This window comes from Salmo salar, chromosome 01 (genome assembly GCF_965601325.2).
Source record: "Salmo salar chromosome 01, fSalSal1, whole genome shotgun sequence".
Classification (NCBI taxonomy): domain Eukaryota; kingdom Metazoa; phylum Chordata; class Actinopteri; order Salmoniformes; family Salmonidae; genus Salmo; species Salmo salar.
Window position 1 is genome coordinate 80,347,963 of NC_138291.1, and position 22,239 is coordinate 80,370,201.

A 22,239-nucleotide genomic window follows, 5' to 3' on the forward strand; every position below is an offset into this window, starting at 1 on the left:
TGTACAGCAATCTTTAAGTGATACCACAGATTCTCAATTGGATTGAGGTCTGGGCTTTGACTAGGCCATTCCAAGACATTTAGATGTTTCCTCTTAAACAACTTGAGTGTTGCTTTAGCAATATGCTTAGGGTCATTGTCCTGATGGAAGGTGAACCTCCGTCCCAGTCTCTGGAAGACTGAGACGGGTTTCCCTCAAGAATTTCCCTGTATTTAGTGCCATCCATCATTCCTTCTTCTGTATGTTTGGGGAGTCTCCCACACGTGTTTGCTTATTTTTGTCTTTCAGCAATGGCTTTTTTCTGGCCACTCTTCCGTAAAGCCCAGCTCTGTGGAGTGTACGGCTTAAAGTGGTCCTATGGACAGATACTCCAATCTCCGCTGTGGAGCTTTGCAGCTCCTTCAGGGTTATCTTTGGTCTCTTTGTTGCCTCTCTGACTAATGCCCTCCTTGCCTGGTCTGTGAGTTTTGGTGGGCGGCCCTCTCTTGGCAGGTTTGTTGTGGTGCCATATTCTTTCCATTTTTTGATAATGGATTTAAGGGTGCTCCATGGCATGTTCAAAGTTCCTGATATTTTTTTAGAACCCAACCCTGATCTATACTTCTCCACAACTTTGTGTTGGAAAGCTCCTTGATCTTCATGGTGCTGCTTGCTTGGTGGTGCCCCTTGCTTAGTGGTGTTGCAGACTCTGGGTCCTTTCAGAACAAGTGTATATATACTGAGATCATGTGACACTTAGATTGCACACAGGTGGACTTTATTTAATTAATTATGTGACTTCTGAAGGTAATTGGTTGCACCAGATCTTATTTAGGCGCTTCATAGCAAAGGGGGTGAATACATATGCATGCACCAGATTTCTGTTTTGAATTTTTTTGAAACAAGTTATTATTTTCATTTCACTTCACCAATTTGGACTATTTTGTGTATGTCCATTACATGAAATCCAAATAAACACATTTAAATTACAGGTTGTAATGCAACAGACAGGAAAAATGCCAAGAGGGTTGAATACTTTTGCAAAGCACTGTACACGGACGGTTAACATCAATAACATGCATGTGAAACTCACCTGACTCAAAGTAGACGAGAGATTGAGTGCATGTCTTTGTGAGAGGTATTGATGTGTTGAAAGCACCGAACTGTCTGTACAAACAGCTAACACACAACTCAGACGCCCATACATACCACACAAGGCATGCCACCAGGGGTCTCTTCACAGTCCCCAAATCATAAAACACCTCACAATGTGGAATGTGAAGACACACACACACACACACACACACACACATGCATATGCACACACACATTGTAATATTGTATTATTCTAGTATTGTAAATTGTATATTGTTCATTTTTAATAATAGAGTAACAATGTAATAATGTTGTGTATGATTTATTTAATTTATGATGTAGGCTGTTGTGATATATTTTTTGGGGGCCACAGGAAGAGCAGCTAATGTGGATTGTAATAAATACTACATTCTTATTAAGAAATGCTTCAATTGGCTCTAGGTAGATACAAAAGGACACACAGGGAAACACAGCTACAACACCAGCACATGCAGATGTACTTGCATTATGTATTATAACATGTTTATTCACATATATAAACAATATCAGTGATCAAACAAACTTAAAGGTTACAAAATGTTTTATTCATTACAAATCAGAATGATTAACTAATACTATCAATCAGTTCAGAATAACTCAATTCATCCAGTATGTACTTACAGTATATATTGTCTTTCCTCACAGTTTTAGAATATCCAGAAAATGTTGCCTTTCATAAATGTTTATACAATAACAAAAGCGGTTGAATTTATTGCATATTGTCACATTTGTCAATAATGATGAAACAGCCTCAAGTCCTCTTTGTCAATACTAGAGGGAATGACTCTCTACCCCCTTTTGATATGTCACCAACAATTTAAATGTGTGTCTCAAAGGCTTCCATCTTCACCTTGGTAGTGTTGAAAGAGGTCGCATCACCTTGCCAGGTTCCATCTTTTGCAGGGTTAGCATTCGGGTACTCAGATTCAGTAATAATCAGTGGGGAGATTGAGAGGTTTTTTCCTCTTTGGTTGAGTTTTTCACGCTGTTTCTCTCTGTGTTCAAGGCCAGGTTGCCAGAGATTATGTTGCCATTTGTCTCCATCTTTTCCAAAAGTGTGTTTTCAAGCTACAGACAGAAATAAGATGTTACTGTTGAATTTGTCAGATGCTGTACCAATGACAAAATAATTGAGCTGTGAACTCAATTACTGTGAAAAACTACAGAATATATTACAATTGATTAGTAACATTCTTGTTTAAAAAGGTATCAAAAATATACATGCATTTTTTGGGGGACGAAACAATGAATTTAGCATTACTGTCATTAGCCAATAGAAACGCATTGAATAACAGATTCACTACAGATAGTCCCCCCAAAAAATCAAAAATAAGTTTGATCTGAAGTGTCAGTGATGAACGATCAGGACTTTTTCTTTTTTTTTTAACATGTATTTATCCCCCTATTTTAGGCACGAAACTATCTGTATTCATCACCTAGCATATGAATCCCTGAATTCTTTACATTCCATTATTATAAGATTGACATGATACACAGACTGTTGCGGCCAAAAATATTGACACCCTTGCACTTTCCTTAAAAAAATTAATTGAAATTGTTCTCCACATCTTGCTTTTGGATGACCAAATTAAGCAAATCAAAGAAAAGAGCACCCTCACTGCAAGCAAACATGGGGGACGTTCAACAATGCAATGGGGTTGTTTTACTGCCTCTGGTACAGGGCCCCTTGAACATGCGCAAGGCATCATGAAATCAGCAGATTATGAGGTGTTTTGGAAGCCAATGTCCAAAAACTGGAATTCCATTGAAGGTTATGGGTTTTCCAGCTGGACTACGACCCCAAACACACATCAAAAAGCACCCAGAAATGGTTCAAGAAGAAATGCTGGACTGTTCTAGAGCAGCCAGCGAAGAGTCCAGATCTGAATCGCATCCAAGACCTATGGCAAGAGCTAAAATGTTCTGTGTGCTTTACCGTTACTTTACAACAACAAAAAAGTTTACGTAAAGTTGAAGTCGGAAGTTTACATACACCTTAGCCAAATACATTTAACTCAGTTTTTCACAATTCCTGACATTTAATCCTAGTAAAAATTCCCTGTCTTAGGTCAGTTAGGATCACCACTTTATTTTAAGAATGTGAAATGTCAGAAAAATAGCAGAGAAAATGATTTATTTCAGCGTTTATTTCTTTCATCACATTCCCAGTGGGTCAGAGGTTTACATACACTCAATTAGTATTTGGTAGCATTGCCTTTAACTTGTTTAACTTGGGTCAAACGTGTCGGGTAGCCTTCCACCAGCTTCCCACAATAAATTGGTTGAATTTAGGCCCATTCTTCCTGACATAGCTGGTGTAACAAAGTCAGGTTTGTAGGCCTCCTTGCTCGCAAACGCTTTTTCAGTTCTACCCACACATTTTCTATAGGATTGAGGTCAGGGCTTTGTGATGGCGACTCCAATACCTTGACTTTGTTGTCCTTAAGCCATATTGCCACAACTTTGGAAGTGTGCTTGGGGTCATTGTCCATTTGGAGAGTCATTTGCGACCAACCTATAACTTCCTGACTGATGTCTTGAGATGTTGTTTCAATATATCCACATAATTTTCCTGCCTCATGATGCCATCTATTTTGTGAAGTGCACCAGTCCCTCCTGCAGCAAAGCACCCCCACAAAGCAACCCCCAAGCACCCTCTTTGTCCCCATGTGCAGTTGCAAACCGTAGTCTGGCATTTTTATGGCAGTTTTGGAGCAGTGGCTTCTACCTTGCTGAGCTGCCTTTCAGGTTATGTTGATATAGGACTCATTTTACTGTGAATATAGATACTTTTGTGCCTGTTTCCTCCAGCATCTTCACAAGGTTCTTTGCTGTTGTTCTGGGATTGATTTGTACTTATCGCACCAAAGTAAGTTAATCTCTAGGTGACAGAACACGTCTCCTTCCTGATGGTATGACGGCTGCGTGGTCCCATGGTGTTTATACTTGCATACTACTGTTTGTACAGATGAACGTGGTACCTTCAGGCATTTGAAAATTGCTCCCAAGGATGAACCAGACAATTGTTTTTCTGAGGTCTTGGTTGATTTCATTAGATTTTTCGATGATGTCAAGCAAAGAGGTACTGAGTTTGAAGGTAGGCCTTGAAATACATCCACAGGTACACCTCCAAATGACTCAAATGATGTCAATTAGCCTATCAGAAGCTTCTAAAGCCATGACATAATTTTCTGGAATTCCAAGCTGTTTAAAAGGCACAGTCAACTTAGTGTATGTAAACTTCTGACCCACTGGAATTGTGATACAGTGAATTATAAGTGAAATAATCTGTCTGTAAACAATTGTTGGAAAAATGACTTGTCATGCACAGAGTAGATGTCCTAACCGACTTGCCAAAGCTATAGTTTGTTAACAAGAAATTTGTGGAGTGGTTGAAAAACAAGTTTTAATGACTCCAACCTAAGTGTATGTAAACCTCCGACTTCAACTGTAACTGCTGCTCACCCTACTTTCATGTTTCTCACTTTACTAACTGTGAATTACTGTCTAATTCTTCACATTTTACCAGTAAAAAAAATCAATGCTGCATCTGCACGCCAACCATTTGATCGCATTCAGTTTCATAGGAATATGCACTTAGATCTTCTGAAATGATGTACTGTGTTTATTCCTGAGCAAATTCGTAGCCAAACATTCTGCGTGTGTTGGCGACAGGCTAACATTTTAACCGTTGGCTATGAGCCAGAGTTTGGTCTATTCAAGTGATCAGTCTGTCGCACATAGATTACAGTGTGTGTGGCTGGTTAATTTGATTGTTTTTTATTATATTTACAACAGAGAAAGGTTGTTTATTGTTACAACAGTTTGTTGAAGTTTGTACACCAGACAAAGACATAGGATCATGTGCAGGGTGAGTGAGAACAGAAACAAGGGGCAAGTGGCAGCGGAGGGAGCAGCAGCTACAAACATTGTTTTAATGTAAAGTAGAGAATCCCCCACATGCGCCGAAGGTTCGGTTGTTTAGCTATGGGAAGAAATGTCCAGAGAATTCGGCCAAGCAGCCAGTTTGTAAAAGTAAACAAAACCTCTAACGCATCTGAGGGAAGACGCACTCCCAACTCATAATGCTATATCGAAACAGCAAATGACAACTACCGGAAGTAAACATCAAATGACAACAGGAAGTAATGTCAATGCAAGGTCAGCGGGGACTCGTCTGGAGAGCCTTCGTATGAAATTAATAATTGTCTGTTAAGTGTCGTAAAGTCTGTCTCTGTGAAATAGCCTAGTAATTCAGGTGCTAGAAAAGTAAGCCAAACATCCTTGCCACTGAGCGTACAGCTGTATACAGGAGCAATTACTGGACAAAGCACTGACATTAGCAATGTTGTTAGCTATGAATTAGTATAATGATTTGAACATATTCAGTAGTGCATTCTAAATAGGATATTAGGCCATAATAATACAACCATTAGCCGTCAGACTCCCTCCTGAGTCACTCCAATCAACGACGCATTCTGAAATCCAAGCATAGTATTGCAACTGAACACTGCACTATGATTGCTGAATGGGTTGTCTAATGCAGCGACACAGCACAGTCTGAATAGACGTTATATGTTACCTTATTGGACATCAGCACCTCATTCTCATGGATTGTCACAATGGGGTGAGTAGACCTTCGGTTTTGGCATCCAGAGTAAAACCAGGGACAGAGAACAGAACAACAAGATAAAGAACAATAATGAATAGTGGGTTCTTTCAAAGTGAATCCCCCCTTCTTTTAAATAGTGCCTGTGCGTTAGTGTTTACCTCAGTGTTTAAACTTTAACATCAGGAGTTTGAGTAATATTTAAGTTTAAAAAGACAGGTGTGATTTTTTAAACTGTATATGGGAATATTTGTGCATGTATCCCTTAATCATTGTACATATAAAGTACTGACGTAGTTGATATCTTTGCCATGATTTCTGTCTTTCAAATCAGTATATTCTGTGATTTTACTGAAAAGAGAGTAGGAGAATAGAGGGGAATATTAGTGAACCAGCAGTGTATTGTATAGTACTGTACACAGCAAATGGGCCAGTTTAACCTAGTGTTGGTTTTCAGTGTAACATTTCTAGTGTTGATTCAGGAGTTAAATTAACTTAACACTTTGTGGTGTAAAATAACCCCGGTGTTGCTGTTAATACCCAAAGTTGAGTGTGATTGTGTAATTTTTGCTTTGTGTAGAGTAAAACACTCAAAACCACACCAATCATTATCATATTTCCCAGCATGCTGATTTTCAGAATTGTTTGTTCAATATCTGATTGTTCAATCAATGTACATTGATTGGTTGATTAATGTTATGCTATACAAAGATAAATAACATACATTTTAGTAGTTGGTCTAATAGCAACTGTTATTGAGATGATTGCTCCAGTTTGGATGATTTAGGTAGCCTCATCTCTCAATCATCCCTACCCTGGCAGTCATTCTGAATGCAGGTCGTGGGTGATTAAATGTTCCAATTGTTGGATATCCTCACTCTCGTTTGATTCCAATAGTGTCGTGTAGAGTAGGCCAGAAGGCTAAACTGAAAAACATAACCTCTATCAAATAAAAAGTACTTCTGTGCAAGGGTGTTTATATACATAGTGAATCCTGAAGAAAAACAACAGTACTGCCATCAAAAGTATACATTATGGGACCGCTAAAAACAACGCTGCCCCATCAACGGCTCAATCTAAAAGAGTCCCCACTTTGAACTGAGAGAGAGGCTCCTTTTGTAGGGGAAGCCATTCCCATCAGAACATATCAAACACTAATTAATTAAGTAATTACCATCATCAAAGCCTACATTTTCCACTCAGCTAAACATCATGAATGATGTACATTGCACCTTTGCAATCCGTTTCTCATGATACATTATAACACATTTACAAAATCCCACCCCTACTGACATTGTGTCTTCAAATATGCCCATTCACATGAACGAGCCATTCGGGACAGGCACTACAAAGCCAGCTTGATTGCTGTAGCTCTGGTCCTCATACCAGCATACCCGGAAACTACAGAAACGGAGAGAGAGGAATAGAACCAAACAAACAGCGCGCTCATCCATAACATTGATAAGTACAATAAACGTTGCTTAACTTAAACGCTTGTCTGTATATCCTAACAAACTGTTTCTGACGGGAGGTAAGAATAAAGTGTGTAAGATAGCGAAGTTAACTTGTGTGTCTACCCACATTGCTAACGTAATTGACAACGGAGCAGGCTCTCTCTCTGTGTGCCTGTGTGTCAGTCAAACGCGGCCAGTGTCGGACTTCTCAAATAGGAATTACGTTTCACTTTGCAAGCCAGTATAATCAGGCCTGCAAGTCACACCACCGTGTTAAGGTCTAACTAGGCCCTCAAGGAAAGGCCTTGTGATATACAAGTATGTAATGAATTGTCATAAAGCATAATACGGCTGGATGAACTGTTCAGAGGGTTCTAGGAAGAACCTTTAGATGAGTTCTTGGTAGAACCATTTACAGAGGATTCTATGAAGAACCCTATAAAACGTTCTAGGTAGAACCCTCTGCAAAGGGTTCTACCTAGCACAAAAAAGGGTTCCCCTATGGGGACAAACCGAAGAAACCTATATGGTTCTACTCAGCACCTTTTTGTCTAAGAGCGTACATGATCCATGAGTATGTTGGAAACACCTGTCTGACCTAGAAATGTGATCCATACCCTTCTTTGCATCTTGAGTCATAACTGTATTCTCACTAATGATTATTTTGCCTTGGGGGGACTAGGACAGTGGACACCATGCAAAATAGAACACCACTACGAATTGGGGAATTCCTAATAGCACAAATACCCTTCAAGAGATGTTCGCCGTATCAAAACATTGGCCTCCAGTTGACTATTCTGTTTACCTGTGCCTCTACTTTGTGTATAATTACCTTAAGAAGAGTTAATGTACCTGCAGCTCGACTGTAATGATTTAATGCTCGCTAGTGTAATGAATAAGTGGTTATTTTGCTGCATGACGTATGATCAGATGAATAAAACTAGATTTATTCAATAGATTAAAAGGAAAGTATGCCGCAAATAACAGTTAAGCTGTTGTGAGGGAGCGAATGAAGACCCATGGTTTTAAGGATCTCCGTGTGACTGATTTGTTTTATAATAAAGGCCCAAATGATTACCAGACCCAGTGGACAAAATTTGGAAACCAATACTTTAATTGATTTCAAACATGAAAAATGTACACAGAGTATACAAAACACTAAGAACAGGTGAATCCAGGTGAAAGCTATGATCCCTTATTGTCACTTGTTAAATCCACTTCAATCAATGTCGCTGAAGTGGAGGCAACAGGTTAAAGAACCATTTTTAAACCTTAAGAATATTGAGACATGGATTGTGTATGTGTACCATTCAGAGGGTGAAGGGGCAAGACAAAAGATTTAAGTGCCTTTGAATGGGGTATGGTAGTAGGTGCCAGGCACACTGGTTTGTGTCAAGAACTGCAATGCTGCTGTTTTTTTCACACTCCACAGTTTACTGTTTGTATCAAGAACGGTCCACTACCCAAAGGATATTCAGCCAACTTGACACGACTGGGAAGCATTGGAGTCAACATGGGCCAGCATCCCTGTGGAACGCTTTTGACAGTGGGGAACTCAGGGGTAGCTCAATATTAGTAAGGTGTTCCTAATGTTTGGTATACCCAGTATATACAGTGCATCCCGGACGAGACCCCAAATTTACTAAACCACCTACCTAGCCTATTGATATTGCTACTCATGCTAAGTCTAGGGTTCCTAAATGGTCTGTAACCAAGGTGTACATTTAAGTGAGAAGTCTGAGTATGCAGACCTTGTTGTATGCATGGGGGGAAAAAGTTGTCAAAACCATAAGTGAATACCTTGGAATGTCAAATACCATGAAATGTCAAATCAGAGATTTTTGTGGCAAAACCTACTCAATGTCTAAGTGTATGTACAAATACTTTAAACTTCATACTGTTTCATGTTCAGTGTTATACTTCATTCTCCGAAATGATCCTCTGTTTAGACTTTGTTTGTTGGCATTTCTTGATGACTTTTACAGCCTTGCTTTGTGTCCGAGCCGCTTCGATTGAAAATTGTCAGTCATTGACATTTCAAAACCATCCCTGATGTTTTTCAAAAGTGTGTCTTCACCTAGACATTATATACTTGTAAGTGCTCAGTGATATTGCCCTCATATTTGTGATATATGTATTTGCCAAAATGACTTAGATGTAAACATATTTAGTTCCGTGGAGGAAAGGCCTAGTTTTCTTTGTATTGTTCACTCATAGTCATCCGGAGGCATACCGCCAAGCCCAAACATATTTCCCATGCACGTGGTTGAAGAAAAGCCCTGAGGTGAGTGTGAAATTGCTTTTGTCTAGCTACTGCACCCACTTGCGTTCCTGTTTTGGCGCTGCCCCAGTTTCAAAAGGTAGTTTCGTCTGAAAGCTGCCTACATTGATTACATTAGGTGCGGTTTTCCCAATGACTGGCAGATAGTGTTTGGTCCCATCTCCATCCATTCACTCCTGTGATAAATCTCCTTCCTTATGGGTCCAGCTGAGCTGGAGTGCTATACATAATCAGACAGTAAACAGAAAGTTTCCTGACTTTGCTGTCAGTAAGTCCATGATTGGAAGAGATTTAATAAAGGTTGTGAATAAAGGACTTAAATCCACCAGAATAACTTGGGTTGGCATTATAGAAATTGATATTACCTTTTCACATTTGTTTTTAATACGAGCTTAATACATTTGTCAGTGGGAGATTTGGTAATTTGACTTTGTATTGGAGAATCACCATATAATTATTTTTTGTCACATTAACATATCGTCTAACATCGTCTCGAATGATCTCTTCCCTCTTTCACAAAACCAGGTTATAGAACAGAAGGGAAATCATTTCAGGTTGACAAGGTGAAGATTGAGATGACAGCAGTGCCTTTCAGTTACAGCAAATGTAGTCAATCTGCCTTCTTGTTTTTGGAAAACCTACTGACAGATCTACAAACTGTTTTCTTTTTTATTCAAAACCTAATGAATATAGTCAACGTTCTTTTGAGTTTAACTAATTGTAGTTCCATTTCGGTAATGAAACAGCCATAAATAAGTAGCAAAGCCTGAGTGTCCTCATGGATATTTCTAATAAACTTTGTTCTGCCAACTCAGCAGGCCAGTTTCTTGTCTTGCATGACCTAATTAAGAAAACCATCTAAAGTAACCTTTACATGTAAAAAGAGACTGTTAAGAAGAAGTAATACACTTCTAACAGTGAGGTCTAAGTGCTGGTTAATAAACCATACCCGGGCAATATAATCCCACAAGATAAACAGTCGTTTTCAACATGTTTCTTCCGTGGTAACCTTAATAAACCAAGTTAAACTATGCCTACCTTGTTCTTGTTATTGACAGTCAGCTCATTCAGATATTGCTTGAAGGGGTTTGGATGAAATGCTTCATTATCTTCCTCTGGTAATCTTGGGATAATATTAGCAGGTCGAATTACCCCAGGCTTGGTCTGTAATATACACTTAATAAATGAATCAGAAAGCATATGTGCATTCATTAGCATTACAGAGTTTAAACAGATTTGACATATTTGCAATAGAATACCTTATATGGATCTGGTAGTTCTCTCTCAATAGTTGCAGATGGTTGTAGGTTGTATGTTGCCTGTAATTATTTTTAAGTACCTTTCCTTCAGAAAGTATTCACACCCCTTGATTTATTCCACATTTTGTTGTGTAACAGCCTGAATTCAAAATGGATTAACTCAATTTTTTTCTCATCCATCTACACACAATATCCCATAATGACAAAGTAAATGTATGTTTTTAGATATGTTTGCACATTTTATTAAAAATGAAATACAGAAATATATAATTTACATAAGTATTCACACCCCTGAGTCAATACTTAGTAGAAGCACCTTTGACAGTGATTACAGCTGAGTCTTTCTGGGTAAGTCTCTAAGAGCTGGATTGAAATTGAATCTATTTTAAATTCAAGCTGTAGCACAACAAAATGTGGGACAAGTCAAGAGGTGCGAATACTTTCTGAATGCACAGGGTATGTCTAAAACTATCCTAGAGCAATCTTTGTCAGGATATTTTGCATATGAGAAATGAGAACATCACAACAAAGAACACCTCATTACAGTATCAGAAGGAGTGAATAATACATTGTTTAGTTATTCAATTACAGACACAGTAATTAGTCATCAGCAAAGTTATGGTGCTTTCCAATGTGGCCACCAGATTTATCTTTTTGAAGCGCCTGGAACGTTTTTCTTCTTCTTCCAGATGCACAATAGCAAGCATTCTCATTTATTTTGGGATATGTGTAGTTTATTACTAAGGGAACAAAACAAAAATGTATACTCACATATTTAGTTTCATGTCCCAATGACCTTGGGAGAAAGCAAGTAAAGAAACCCAAGTAATGATAATTTTATGAGAAGACTATTCCTGGTAAAGTCAGTTCATCTAATTACTGTGCTGTTTATTTGTGGTAATTGTGATGTTGCATGTGCAAGTAGACTATCCTGACCCTTTAATATCTGGACTATCTTTGTATTTTTAATCCACTGTGTGTGACATCCTTTGTAGCCATATTGACCAGTTAGAGGACCATCTCATTTCCAGTTGTATATGTCCACTCGCGCATGCCATGCGTGAGGTCACGCTTGCACACATGCAAACCCACACCCCCATGGATCGAATCCCCGAGCTGACAGGGTAAAAATCTGTCGTTCTTCCCCTGAGCAAGGCAATTAACCCACTGCTCCCCGGGCACCGAAGACGTGGATGTCGGTTAAGGCAGCCCCCTGCACCTCTGATTCAGAGGTTAAATGAGGAAGACACATTTCAGTTGAATACATTCAGTTGGACAACTGACTAGGTATCCCCCTTTCCACCCCACAGACACACTTCCACATACAAAGAAAGTTGGAGTAATGGATACAGATTTAAAGGGAGATTATGTTACTGTACCTGTATGCAATGTAATGATTTATTTGCTTTTGTAGATAAATGAAAAAATATCACAGTAAATATACAATTTCAATTAGCATTACAGAGTTTAAACAGATTTGACAAATTTGCAATAGAATACATACCTTTTTATGGATCTGGAGGTTCTCTCTCAACAGTGGCAGATGGTTGTAGGTTGTAAGTTGCCTGTAAAAAATGTTTTATATCAGCACAAAATGTACTTAAGTTTTTTCATATCATCCAAGTGTCAACTTGCTGCACAGAGAACCAATCTTCCTTTAGCTAGAGTCTTCCTGTGGCTTTGATGACAAAGGCCTCTAAGACTTCTGTAAAGTGCTGAAGACATTTCAAGGGACAGACAAAATCTTGAAAATAATGATTTGTCTCTTGATGTAAGATTCATAAAGTTCAATGCATGTAAATGTAACTTTATGAAACATTCATGACTGTTTTTTTTTCCTTCTGAATCCTGATAGATACTGTCTTATCATGCAGTCCCATTCCCCAGACAAAGCTGTGATGTTGTTTGCATGCTGAGATACTTCAATAAGTTGTTGTAATAATCAACTTTTTCCAGACATAGTCTATTACCTATAACATATTACATTCATCATAGCTTATTAAAGGTCCAGCTTCAGACAGGGAGAGGCATTGACGGGGCCGGCCCGCTCATTAGGCAGGATTATGCGGCCGCCTATGGCGTCAGATTGAGGGCATTTTCAACGATAAACCGATCAAGATGCACCTCCAACAATACTTAAAACCTCACATAATTCTGCCCAAAAACAATGACAATTTCTCTCAACCAGTGTCACATGGGCTTTTTAGGTAAGCTCTGATGCCACCCTGTAATAAGCAGTGTCCACTTTGTCAGAAGCAGGGGTGCAAAATATTTTGCCTCTCCATTCCCAACACGCCTCTCTGGGGTTCTGTTGAAGAGATGCAGTGCTCCACCAACAAATCTTCAAAAATTAATAATGTAGCAGATATCCTATATGGTAGAAAGAGTATGTGGGCTTTTTTGTAGCCTACAGGCTGGAGATAAAATGTATGATAATGTAATGAGACGGACACTTTTTACATGTACGTTTCCCAGATCAAATCGAAATTGCGTACAATCAACAACAAAAAATTTGCTGACATGTTAGCGAACACCATATCCTAAACACAGGGTGGGTCAAAGTAAAATGGACAATATGGAATGGACAATCAAGCTACTCACAGCTGCTGTCCAGGAGTTCCATCCTGAGGGCTAAGTTGTCATGATCAGTGGTTTCAAGTTTGTATCCATACATTTTCAATGAGCTTATCATAGTGAAAAAGAAAATACTTCTGCATGTCAGGACGTGTAAACACATTGATTATCATTGCAAATAGGCTCAGGATAACTCCTGATAAAGTTGGGTAGTAGATACTCAGAGCTTTAATAGCCAAATTGATTAGTCACAGGAATCATTACTAATAAAGCCAATACAACTGCCTGTTTTACAAACAGTAGGCCTACCACATGGATGGGCATTGATTAAATTCCATTGCGGGACAACACTGTAGGCTACACCCCAGTAAGCACGGACCGACGCTGACGTCTTCTTTCGGTCCTGTCCAGACCAGATGCCTTTTTTTTGTGAGGTCGGGACCGGCTTGAACCAGTCATAGATGTCTATGTTTGGTTCAGATTTGGTCTGGTCTGGACCAGCCTTGATTTGGCCCAAACATAGAATTCTATATTTGGTTCAGATTTGGTGCAGTCAGGACCAGTCTTGATTTCAATGTCGCCAGACTAGATTTTTGGTCCATTACGGACCAAATCTGAACCAATCATAAAAGTCTATATTTGGTTCAGATTTGGTCTGGATCGGCCTTGATTTGGTAAAAAAATAGACTTCTATAAATGACATCTTTTTAAACTTTAATTCAGAACCAAAAATGAACCTATTTCAACGTCCGGAAAATGCATATTTTCATTCAGAACCAAAAATAAACCTGATTTCAATGTCCGGAAAACACTTTTTTTCACCTTTCATCCAGAACCTAACTTCAACGTCTGGAAAATACATATTTTAGATGTCTTTTCAATGTAATTTTGCTTACTGGGAGTAGATTGTGGGGGTATAGGAGGGGGGACTTTTTTGGTCTCGCCTAGGGCAGCAGAACAGCCCGGCCCTGGAACATCCCCACCGTGAGGGTATCATAAAAGCCAAAATCCTCCACAGGTCTCCACCCAGAAAGCTTGACTAAATCCCCTTCTCAAAAATACCTCCTACCCTAAGTGCATGTGTTTTGCAACAAAATATAGTTGTTGTTCACGTTTCTTTCAACTGGTTTTCATATACATACAGGTTATCTCAAACTCATGAGGACAATCTTTGTCTGGATATTTCTATTCATTTATTTTCTACAAACGCATATGAGAAATGAAAAAATCACAACAAAGAAACACATTACAGTATCAGAAGGAGTGAATAATACATTGTTAAGTCATTCAATTACAGACACAGTAAATAGTCATCAGCAAAGATATGGTGTATTCCCATGTGGCCACCTGATTTATACATTTTTTCTTTAGGGAGCAAGTTTGGATTTCCAGATGCACAATAACAAGTATTGTCATTTATTTTGGGATATGTGTAGTTTATTACTAAGGGAACAAAAAAAAGATGTATAGTCACATATTTCGTTTTACGTCCCAATGACTTTGGCCATGAACCCAAATAGTGATAACTTTATGAGAAGTATATTCCTGGTAAAGTAAGTTAATCTAATTACTGTGCTGTTTATTTGTGGTAATTGTGGTGGTAATTGTGTAAGTAGACTGTCACGATCCCTGCATGTCACCTTTTAATATCTGGACTATCTTGGTCTTTTCAATCCACCTTTTGTGGCATCCTTTGTAGCCATATGGAAGGGGACATTACCAGCATAATTATCGACCAGTTAGAGGACCATCTCATTTCGCTTTATCTGTATCTGACTACTCACACAGGCCACGCATGCGTGCGCACACACACTTGAATAATGGATGCAGCCTTAAAGGGATATTATGTTACTGTACCTGTATCCAATGAAATTCAATTATTTGAGCTTTGAGATCATTCACAGAGATTTACAGACATGTACAGTGATGAATGTTTTCCACTGCGCTTTAGATAGCAAAAATACATGTGTTCTCATATTGGCAATCACATTTTTTGCTTTCCAATAACTTATCCATGATAAATTGAACAAAGCCTGAGATAAGAGATGAAATACATGCCTACGAGACATTTACATGTAAGAGGGATAAAGAAATAATTTTGGATAACACATCCACTGAACAGTAAATGTGCAGTTGTGCCATCAGGGTGCAGGCTCTCCTAAAACCAAGAGAGCCACTAACAGTTTTGTGCCCGCATTAGCACTGTGTTTAAATGAAATGTATTTGTGTGACTTATATTTATTTTGTATATATACCTTGTAAGCATTTGTATCTGTGAATGTTGCTGTTTATATGTTTACTACACACCGTGTGTTTATCTTTATCTAATCCCACTTACCACAACTGAAGTTCTTTCTGGAAAAATAAACTTCTATTCTACTTATTGCTGTGAATTCTTCTTACATACCTTTGGTGCACCTTTTCCTTTGATTCCCTGGGATATGCGAGGGCAGGGGATGTTTTGCGCTGAAAGATGGCAAAATAAATCATAAAAGAGAACACTTCATTTGATCTCTGCCGTTTTGGTTCAAGTGAGTGCAAATCAGTACAAAACTCACCATTGGAATGGGGTCCTCTAACACTTCGTCTATGACAGCGTACAGATCTTCTGACTGCTGTCGCAAATGTGCAGGGGAACACACCTGTGGAGAGAACCAGCAGTTAAATCTGCGTTCTTGCAGCATATAGGCAAGGCTATATATAGTAACTTTGCACTAAAACTATGAACTTTATCATCAGTTACTATAGATAGTCCTGCAAGATATGCTTTGGAGGACCACTTAAAATAGAAATGAGAACTTTAGAACTGACAATTGTTTTCCAATAATCATCTGAGGGACTGCTCGGCAACATCCATTCAGAACACTTCAGAGAAAGCAATGGACTTTTTTAAGTACAGATGCTCAGTTTCCTCAAAGGGAAATGCATTTAAATGTGAATCAATAAAATGTGTACATTTTTTCTGGTATTTTTATGTGGTAGTTCAAAGTATACAATACTTTAAGGTTCATAGAATATATTTACAAAATTATTTATGCTACAAGTACACAATGTCTTAGGAATCAGATTCCTCCATGTGTGTCCTCTTTCATACACCTGTCCAATGGGCCCTGTGAATCTCCTTTATCCACTTGATCATCAATTGCCTGTGAAAGCAATATAGATTGAGATGGAAACATCGACTGACACAACAAACAGTACATAATGCAGAGATTAGCCTTTGTTCCCTATTGATTTGGGAAATGTTCTGGTTTAATGCAGGTGAGAGAATGAAAGCTCATTCACATACCATATTAAACTAAATCTGAGTAGTTCTATTCCTTTGTCAAGTGGGCCTCAAGTGGTTCTGTATGGCTCAGTTTGTAGAGCATGGCGCTTGCACTGCCAGGGTTGTGGGTTTGAGTCCCCGAGCCACCCATACATAAAATGTATGCACATGTGACTAAGTCACATTAGATAAAAGTGTCTGCTACATGGCATATACAGTGAGCTAGAAAAGTATTGGGACAGTGAATCATTTGAAATGACACAATGACAATGAGGTTAAAGTACAGACTGTCAGATTTAATTTTAGTGTATTTACTGTACAACGGTATTGGATAAACTGTTTTGTAATTACTGCACTTTTTATACATAGTCCCCACATTTTAGGGGACCAAAACTATTGGGACAAATTCACTTATGTGTATTAAATTAATCAAAAGTTAAGTATTTGGTCCCATATTTTTATTTGTATTTTTATTTCACCTTTAACCAGGTAGGCCAGTTGAGAACAAGTTCTCATTTACAACTGTGACCTGGCCAAGATAAAGCAAAGCAGTGTGACCAAAACAACAACACAGAGTTACACATGGGATAAACAAACGTACAGTCAATAACGCAATAGAAAAATCCATGTACAGTGTGTGCAAATGTAGAAGATTAGGGAGGAAAGGCAATAAATAGGCCATAGAGGTGAAATAATTACAATTTAGCATTAACACTGGAGTGATAGATGTGCAGATGAGGATGTGCAAGTAGAGATACTGGTGTGAAAAAGAGCAAAAGATAAATAATATGAGGATGAGGTAGTTGGGTGTGCTATTTACAGATTGGCTGTGTACAGGTACAGTGATCAGTAAACTGCTCTGACAGCTGATGCTTAAAGTTAGTGAGGGAGATATAAGACTCCAGCTTCAGTGATTTTTGCAATTTGTTCCAGTCATTGGCAGCAGAGAACTGGAAGGAAAGGCGGCCAAAGGAAGTGTTGGCTTTGGGGATGACCAGTGAAATATACCTGCTGGAGCGCTTGCTACGGGTGGGTGTTGCTATGGTGACCAGTGAGCTGAGATAAGACGAGGCTTTACCTAGCAAAGACTTATAGATGACCTGTAGCCAGTGGGTCTGGGGACAAATATGTTGCGAGGGCCAGCCAACGAGAGCATACAGGTTGCAGTGGTGGGTAGTATATGGGGCTTCGGTGACAAAATGGATGGCACTGTGATAGACTACATACAGTTTGCTGAGTAGTGTTGGAGACTATTTTGTCAATGGATCGGTAGGATAGTCAGTTTTACGAGGGTATGTTTGGCAGCATGAGTGAAGGAGGCTTTGTTGCGAAATAGGAAGCCGATTCTAGATTTAACTTAGGATTGGAAATGCTTAATGTGAGTCTGGAAGGAGAGTTTACAGTCTGACCAGACACCCAGGTATTTCTAGTTGTCCACATGTTCTAATTCAGAATCATCCAGAGTAGTGGGCGGGTGCGGGCAGCAATCGGTTTAAGAGCATGCATTTAGTTTTACTAGCATTTAAAAACAGTTGGAGGCCACAGAAGGTGTGTTGTATGGCATTGTAGCTCATTTGGAGGTTTGTTAACACAGTGTCCAAAGAAGGGCCAAATGTATACAGAATGGTGTCGCCTGCATAGAGGTGCATCAGAGAATCATCAGCAGCAGCGAGAGCGACATTATTGATATATAGAGAGAAAAGAGTCAGCCTGAGAATTGAACCCTGTGGCACCCCCATAGACTACCAGAGGTCCGGACAACAGGCCCTCCGATTTGACACACTGAACTCTGTCTGAGAAGTAGTTGGTGAACCAGGTGAGGCAGTCATTTGAGAAACAAAGGCTATTGAGTCTGCCGATAAGATTGTGATGATTGACAGAGTCGAAAGCCTTGGCCAGGTCGAGGAATACAGCTGTACAGTACTGTCTTTTATCGATGGTGGTTATGATATCGTTTAGGACCTTGAGCGTGGCTGAGGTGCACCCATGACCAGCTCGGAAACCAGATTGCATAGTGGAGAAGGTACGGTGGGATTCGAAATGGTCGGTGATCTGTTTGTTAACTTGGCTTTCGAAGATTTTAGAAAGGCAGGGCAGGATGGATATAGGTCTATAACAGTTTGGGTCTAGAGTGCCACCCCCTTTGAAGAGGGGGATGACCACGGCAGCTTTCCAATCTTTGGGAATCTCAGACGATATGAAAGAGAGGTTGAACAGGCTAGTAATAGGGGTTGCAACAATTTCGGCAGAGACTTTTAGAAAGAGAGGGTGCAGATTGTCTAGCCCAGCTGATTTGTAGGGATCCAGATTTTGCAGCTCTTTCAGAACATCAACTATCTGGATTTGGGTGAAGGAGAAGCAGGGGGGCTTTGGCGGGTTGCTGTGGAGGGTGCCGGGCAGTTGACCGGGGTAGGGGTAGCCAGGTGGAAAGCATGGCCAGCCGTAGAGAAATGCTTATTGAAATTCTCAATTATAGTGGATTTATCGGTGGTAACAGTGTTTCCTAACCTCAGAGCAGTGGGCAGCTGGAAGGAGGTGCTCTTATTCTCCATGGACTTTACAGTGTCCCAAAACGTTTTTGAGTTAGTACTACAGGATGCACATTTCTGTTTGAAAAGCTAGCCTTAGCTTTTCTAACTGCCTATGTATATTTGTTCCTAACTTCCCTGAAAGGTTGCATATCACGGGGGCTATTCGATGCTAATGCAGAACACCACAAGATGTTTTTGTGCTGGTCAAGGGCAGACAGGTCTGGAGTGAACCAAGGACTATATCTATTCCTAGTTCTACATTTTTTGAGTCTGGCATGCTTATTTAAGATGGTGAGGAAGGCACTTTTAAAGAATAGCCAGGCATCATCTACTGACGGGATGAGGTCAATGTCATTCCAGGATACCCCGGCCAGGTCGATTAGAAAGGCCTGCTCGCAGAAGTGTTTTAGGGAGCGTTTGACAGTTATGAGGGGTGGTCGTTTGGTCGCAGACCCATTACGGATGCAGGCTGTGATCGCTGAGATCTTGATTGAAAACATCAGAGGTGTATTTGGAGGGCAAGTTAGTTAGGATGACATCTATGGAGGTGCCCGTGTTTATGGATTTGGGGTTGTACAATTTGTGTGAGATTGAGGGCATCTAGCTTAGATTGTAGAATGGCCGGGGTGTTAAGCATGTCCCAGTTTAGGTCACCTAGTAGAACAAGCTCAGAAGATATATGGGGGCAATCAATTCACATATGGTATCGAGGGCACAGCTGGGGGCAGAGGGAGGTCTATAGCAAGCGGCAACAGTGAGAGACTTGTTTCTGGAAAGGTGAATTTTTAAAAGTAGAAGCTCGAATTGTTTTGGTACAGACTTGGATAGCCTGCAGAGTTCTGTATTACTATCTTTGCAGTAGATTGCAACACCGCCCCCTTTGGCAGTTCTATCTTGGCGGAAAATGTTATAGTTAGCGACGGAGATTTCAGGGTTTTTGGTGGTTTTCCTAAGCCAGGATTCAGACACGGCTAAGACATCCGGGTTGGCAGAGTGTGCTAAAGCAGTGAGTAAAACAAACTTAGGGAGTAGGCTTCTAATGTTAACATGCATGAAACCAAGGCTTTTACGGTTACAGAAGTCAACAAATGAGAGCACCTGGGGAGTGGGAGTGGAGCTAGGCACTGCAGGACCTGGATTAACCTCCACATCACCATAGAAAGAGAAGAGAAGTAGGATAAGGGTACGGCTAAAGGCTATACGAACTGGCCGTCTAGCACGTTCGGAACAGAGAGTAAAAGGAGCAGGTTTCTGGGCACGATAGCATAGATTCAAGGCATAGTGTACAGACAAAGGTAAGGTAGGATGTGAGTTCATTGGAGGTAAACCTAGGCATTGAGTAATGATGAGAGCGATATAGTCTCTAGAGACATTTAAACCAGGTGATGTCATCGCATATGTAGGAGGTGGAACAACATGGTTGGTTAAGGCATATTGAGCAGGGCTAGAGGCTCTACAGTGAAATAAGACAGTAATCACTAACCAGGACAGTAATGGACGAGGCATATTGATATTAGAGAGAGGCATGCGTAGCCAAGTGAACATATGGGTCCAGTGAGTGGTTGGGCTGACTGGGGACACGGCGATTCAGACAGTTAGCAAGCCGATGCTAACAAGCTAACAGTTAGTAGTGCGGGGCTAAACAAGCTAGCAGTTAGCAGACCGGGGCTGGCAAGCTAGCAGTTAGCAGACCGGGTTAGCAAGCAAGCAGTTGGCAGACCAGGGCAGGCAAGCTAGCAGTTAGCAGACCGGGGCTAGCAAGTTAGCCTTTGGGGGACGTCGCGATGGGGGTAAGTCTGTTTTTGCCTCTTCGTGCGGTGACGTCGATAGACCAGTCGTGGAATTAGTAGGGTTCTAAGTAACTCTAGGTAGCTAGTAGGCCGCGGTTAGCAGAATGGGCCTTCAGCGGACGTCGCGCCTGAGGGGCCTGTTGGAATCCTCGGTCAGATTATGTTGATATTCCAGTCATAGAGGATCGGCGGGGTTCCGTGCCCTGTACCGGCAGTAGAAGGGGTCCAGATATTGTAGCCCAGGAGTGGGCTTCGGTGGTAGCACAGGAGCCCTGGCTGGGCTAGCTTCAGGCTAATTGGTGCTTGCTCTGGGATGGAAAAGCTAGCCAGGAGAAGTCACCCAGGATTGCGGTTAGCTAGTTGCGAAGATCCAGATGAAAATGTTCAGAGTTTGCGGTAGGAATCCAGGGATATGGGGGAAAAAAATTAAAAAATAATAATAGGTCCGTTATGCTCTGGTTTGAGTCACATTGTTCGAACTGGCGAGAGCTTTCCGAGCTAAAGGTTAGCTGATGACCGCTAGCAATGGTTTGCTGACTAATACCTGGTAGGTAGTTAGCTGGCTAGCTTCAGTTGAGGGATTCCAGATCTGAATTAAATAGAAATACTTTAGAAAAAAAACAGATCCACGCCACATTGGGTGAGGCGGGTTGCAGGAGAGTATTTAGAAGTTGAGGTTTAGGAAAATATTTTTAAAAGATATGCGAAGAAAAAGATGTAAAAATATATATACAAGGGACACGACAGGACAAAGACAACTTGAGAGGATCTGCAGAGAAGGATGGCAGAAATTTCAGAAAAACAGGCATGCCAAGTGTAGTGGCGATTCCCTATGAACTGCCACAGAAGGGAGCTATCCATAATGCGTCCACAAAAATCAGCTTTCCAAATGTTACTCTTTTGTGGTGTAGTTCCCATTTATTGCATATATAAATAGCTCCCAAACACATATTCCTATAAAAAAAAGGTGCAGAGAGATGCATTCTATAAGCTGTATCTGTGATACGGTAACAACTGTATGTGCTCTCCTCTCACCTGTGCTAACCCTTCCTGGTCACCTGTACTACCTATATGCACACAAGACCAGTGATCCATAACCCCAACATATAATGCCCTCTAGTGTACAAAACAAGTAAAAATAACCCTTGACAGACAATATATACACAACTCATAAACAGGCCAAAATGCCTCCTACACCAAGCTTGTAGCGTCAAACCCAAGAAAACCCGAGGCTGTATTCGCAGCCAAAGGTGCTTCCGCAATGTAATGAGTAAAGGGTCTGAATACTTATGTAAATGTCATATTTCAGTTATTTAATTTTTTAGACATTTTCAAACATTTCTAAAAACCTGTCATTGCT

The 22,239-nt window shown here is 40.2% G+C and overlaps 1 protein-coding gene across 8 annotated transcripts; it reads right to left on the minus strand.

The window, feature by feature from the left end:
- Positions 1–1,571: 1,571 nt before the first annotated feature.
- LOC106612647 (uncharacterized) lies at positions 1,572–21,988 on the minus strand. Of its 8 annotated transcripts, none has more exons than XM_082977172.1 (9): positions 21,915–21,988; positions 15,849–15,932; positions 15,698–15,756; positions 12,221–12,281; positions 11,488–11,512; positions 10,717–10,776; positions 10,496–10,621; positions 5,696–5,750; positions 1,572–2,181 (listed from the first exon to the last, which is right to left on the minus strand). In XM_082977172.1, exons 1-5 carry the CDS (start codon positions 21,972–21,974, stop codon positions 11,498–11,500), a joined length of 279 nt encoding a protein of 92 aa, XP_082833298.1. In that variant the 5' UTR covers positions 21,975–21,988; the 3' UTR covers positions 1,572–2,181; positions 5,696–5,750; positions 10,496–10,621; positions 10,717–10,776; positions 11,488–11,497. The 8 variants fall into 8 exon arrangements, 7 of the variants coding, with proteins under 7 accessions (XP_082833298.1, XP_082833295.1, XP_082833297.1 ...); XM_082977169.1 differs by having other exon boundaries at positions 11,488–11,937; XM_082977171.1 differs by having other exon boundaries at positions 10,496–10,776.
- Between the last annotated feature and the right edge of the window lie 251 nt (positions 21,989–22,239).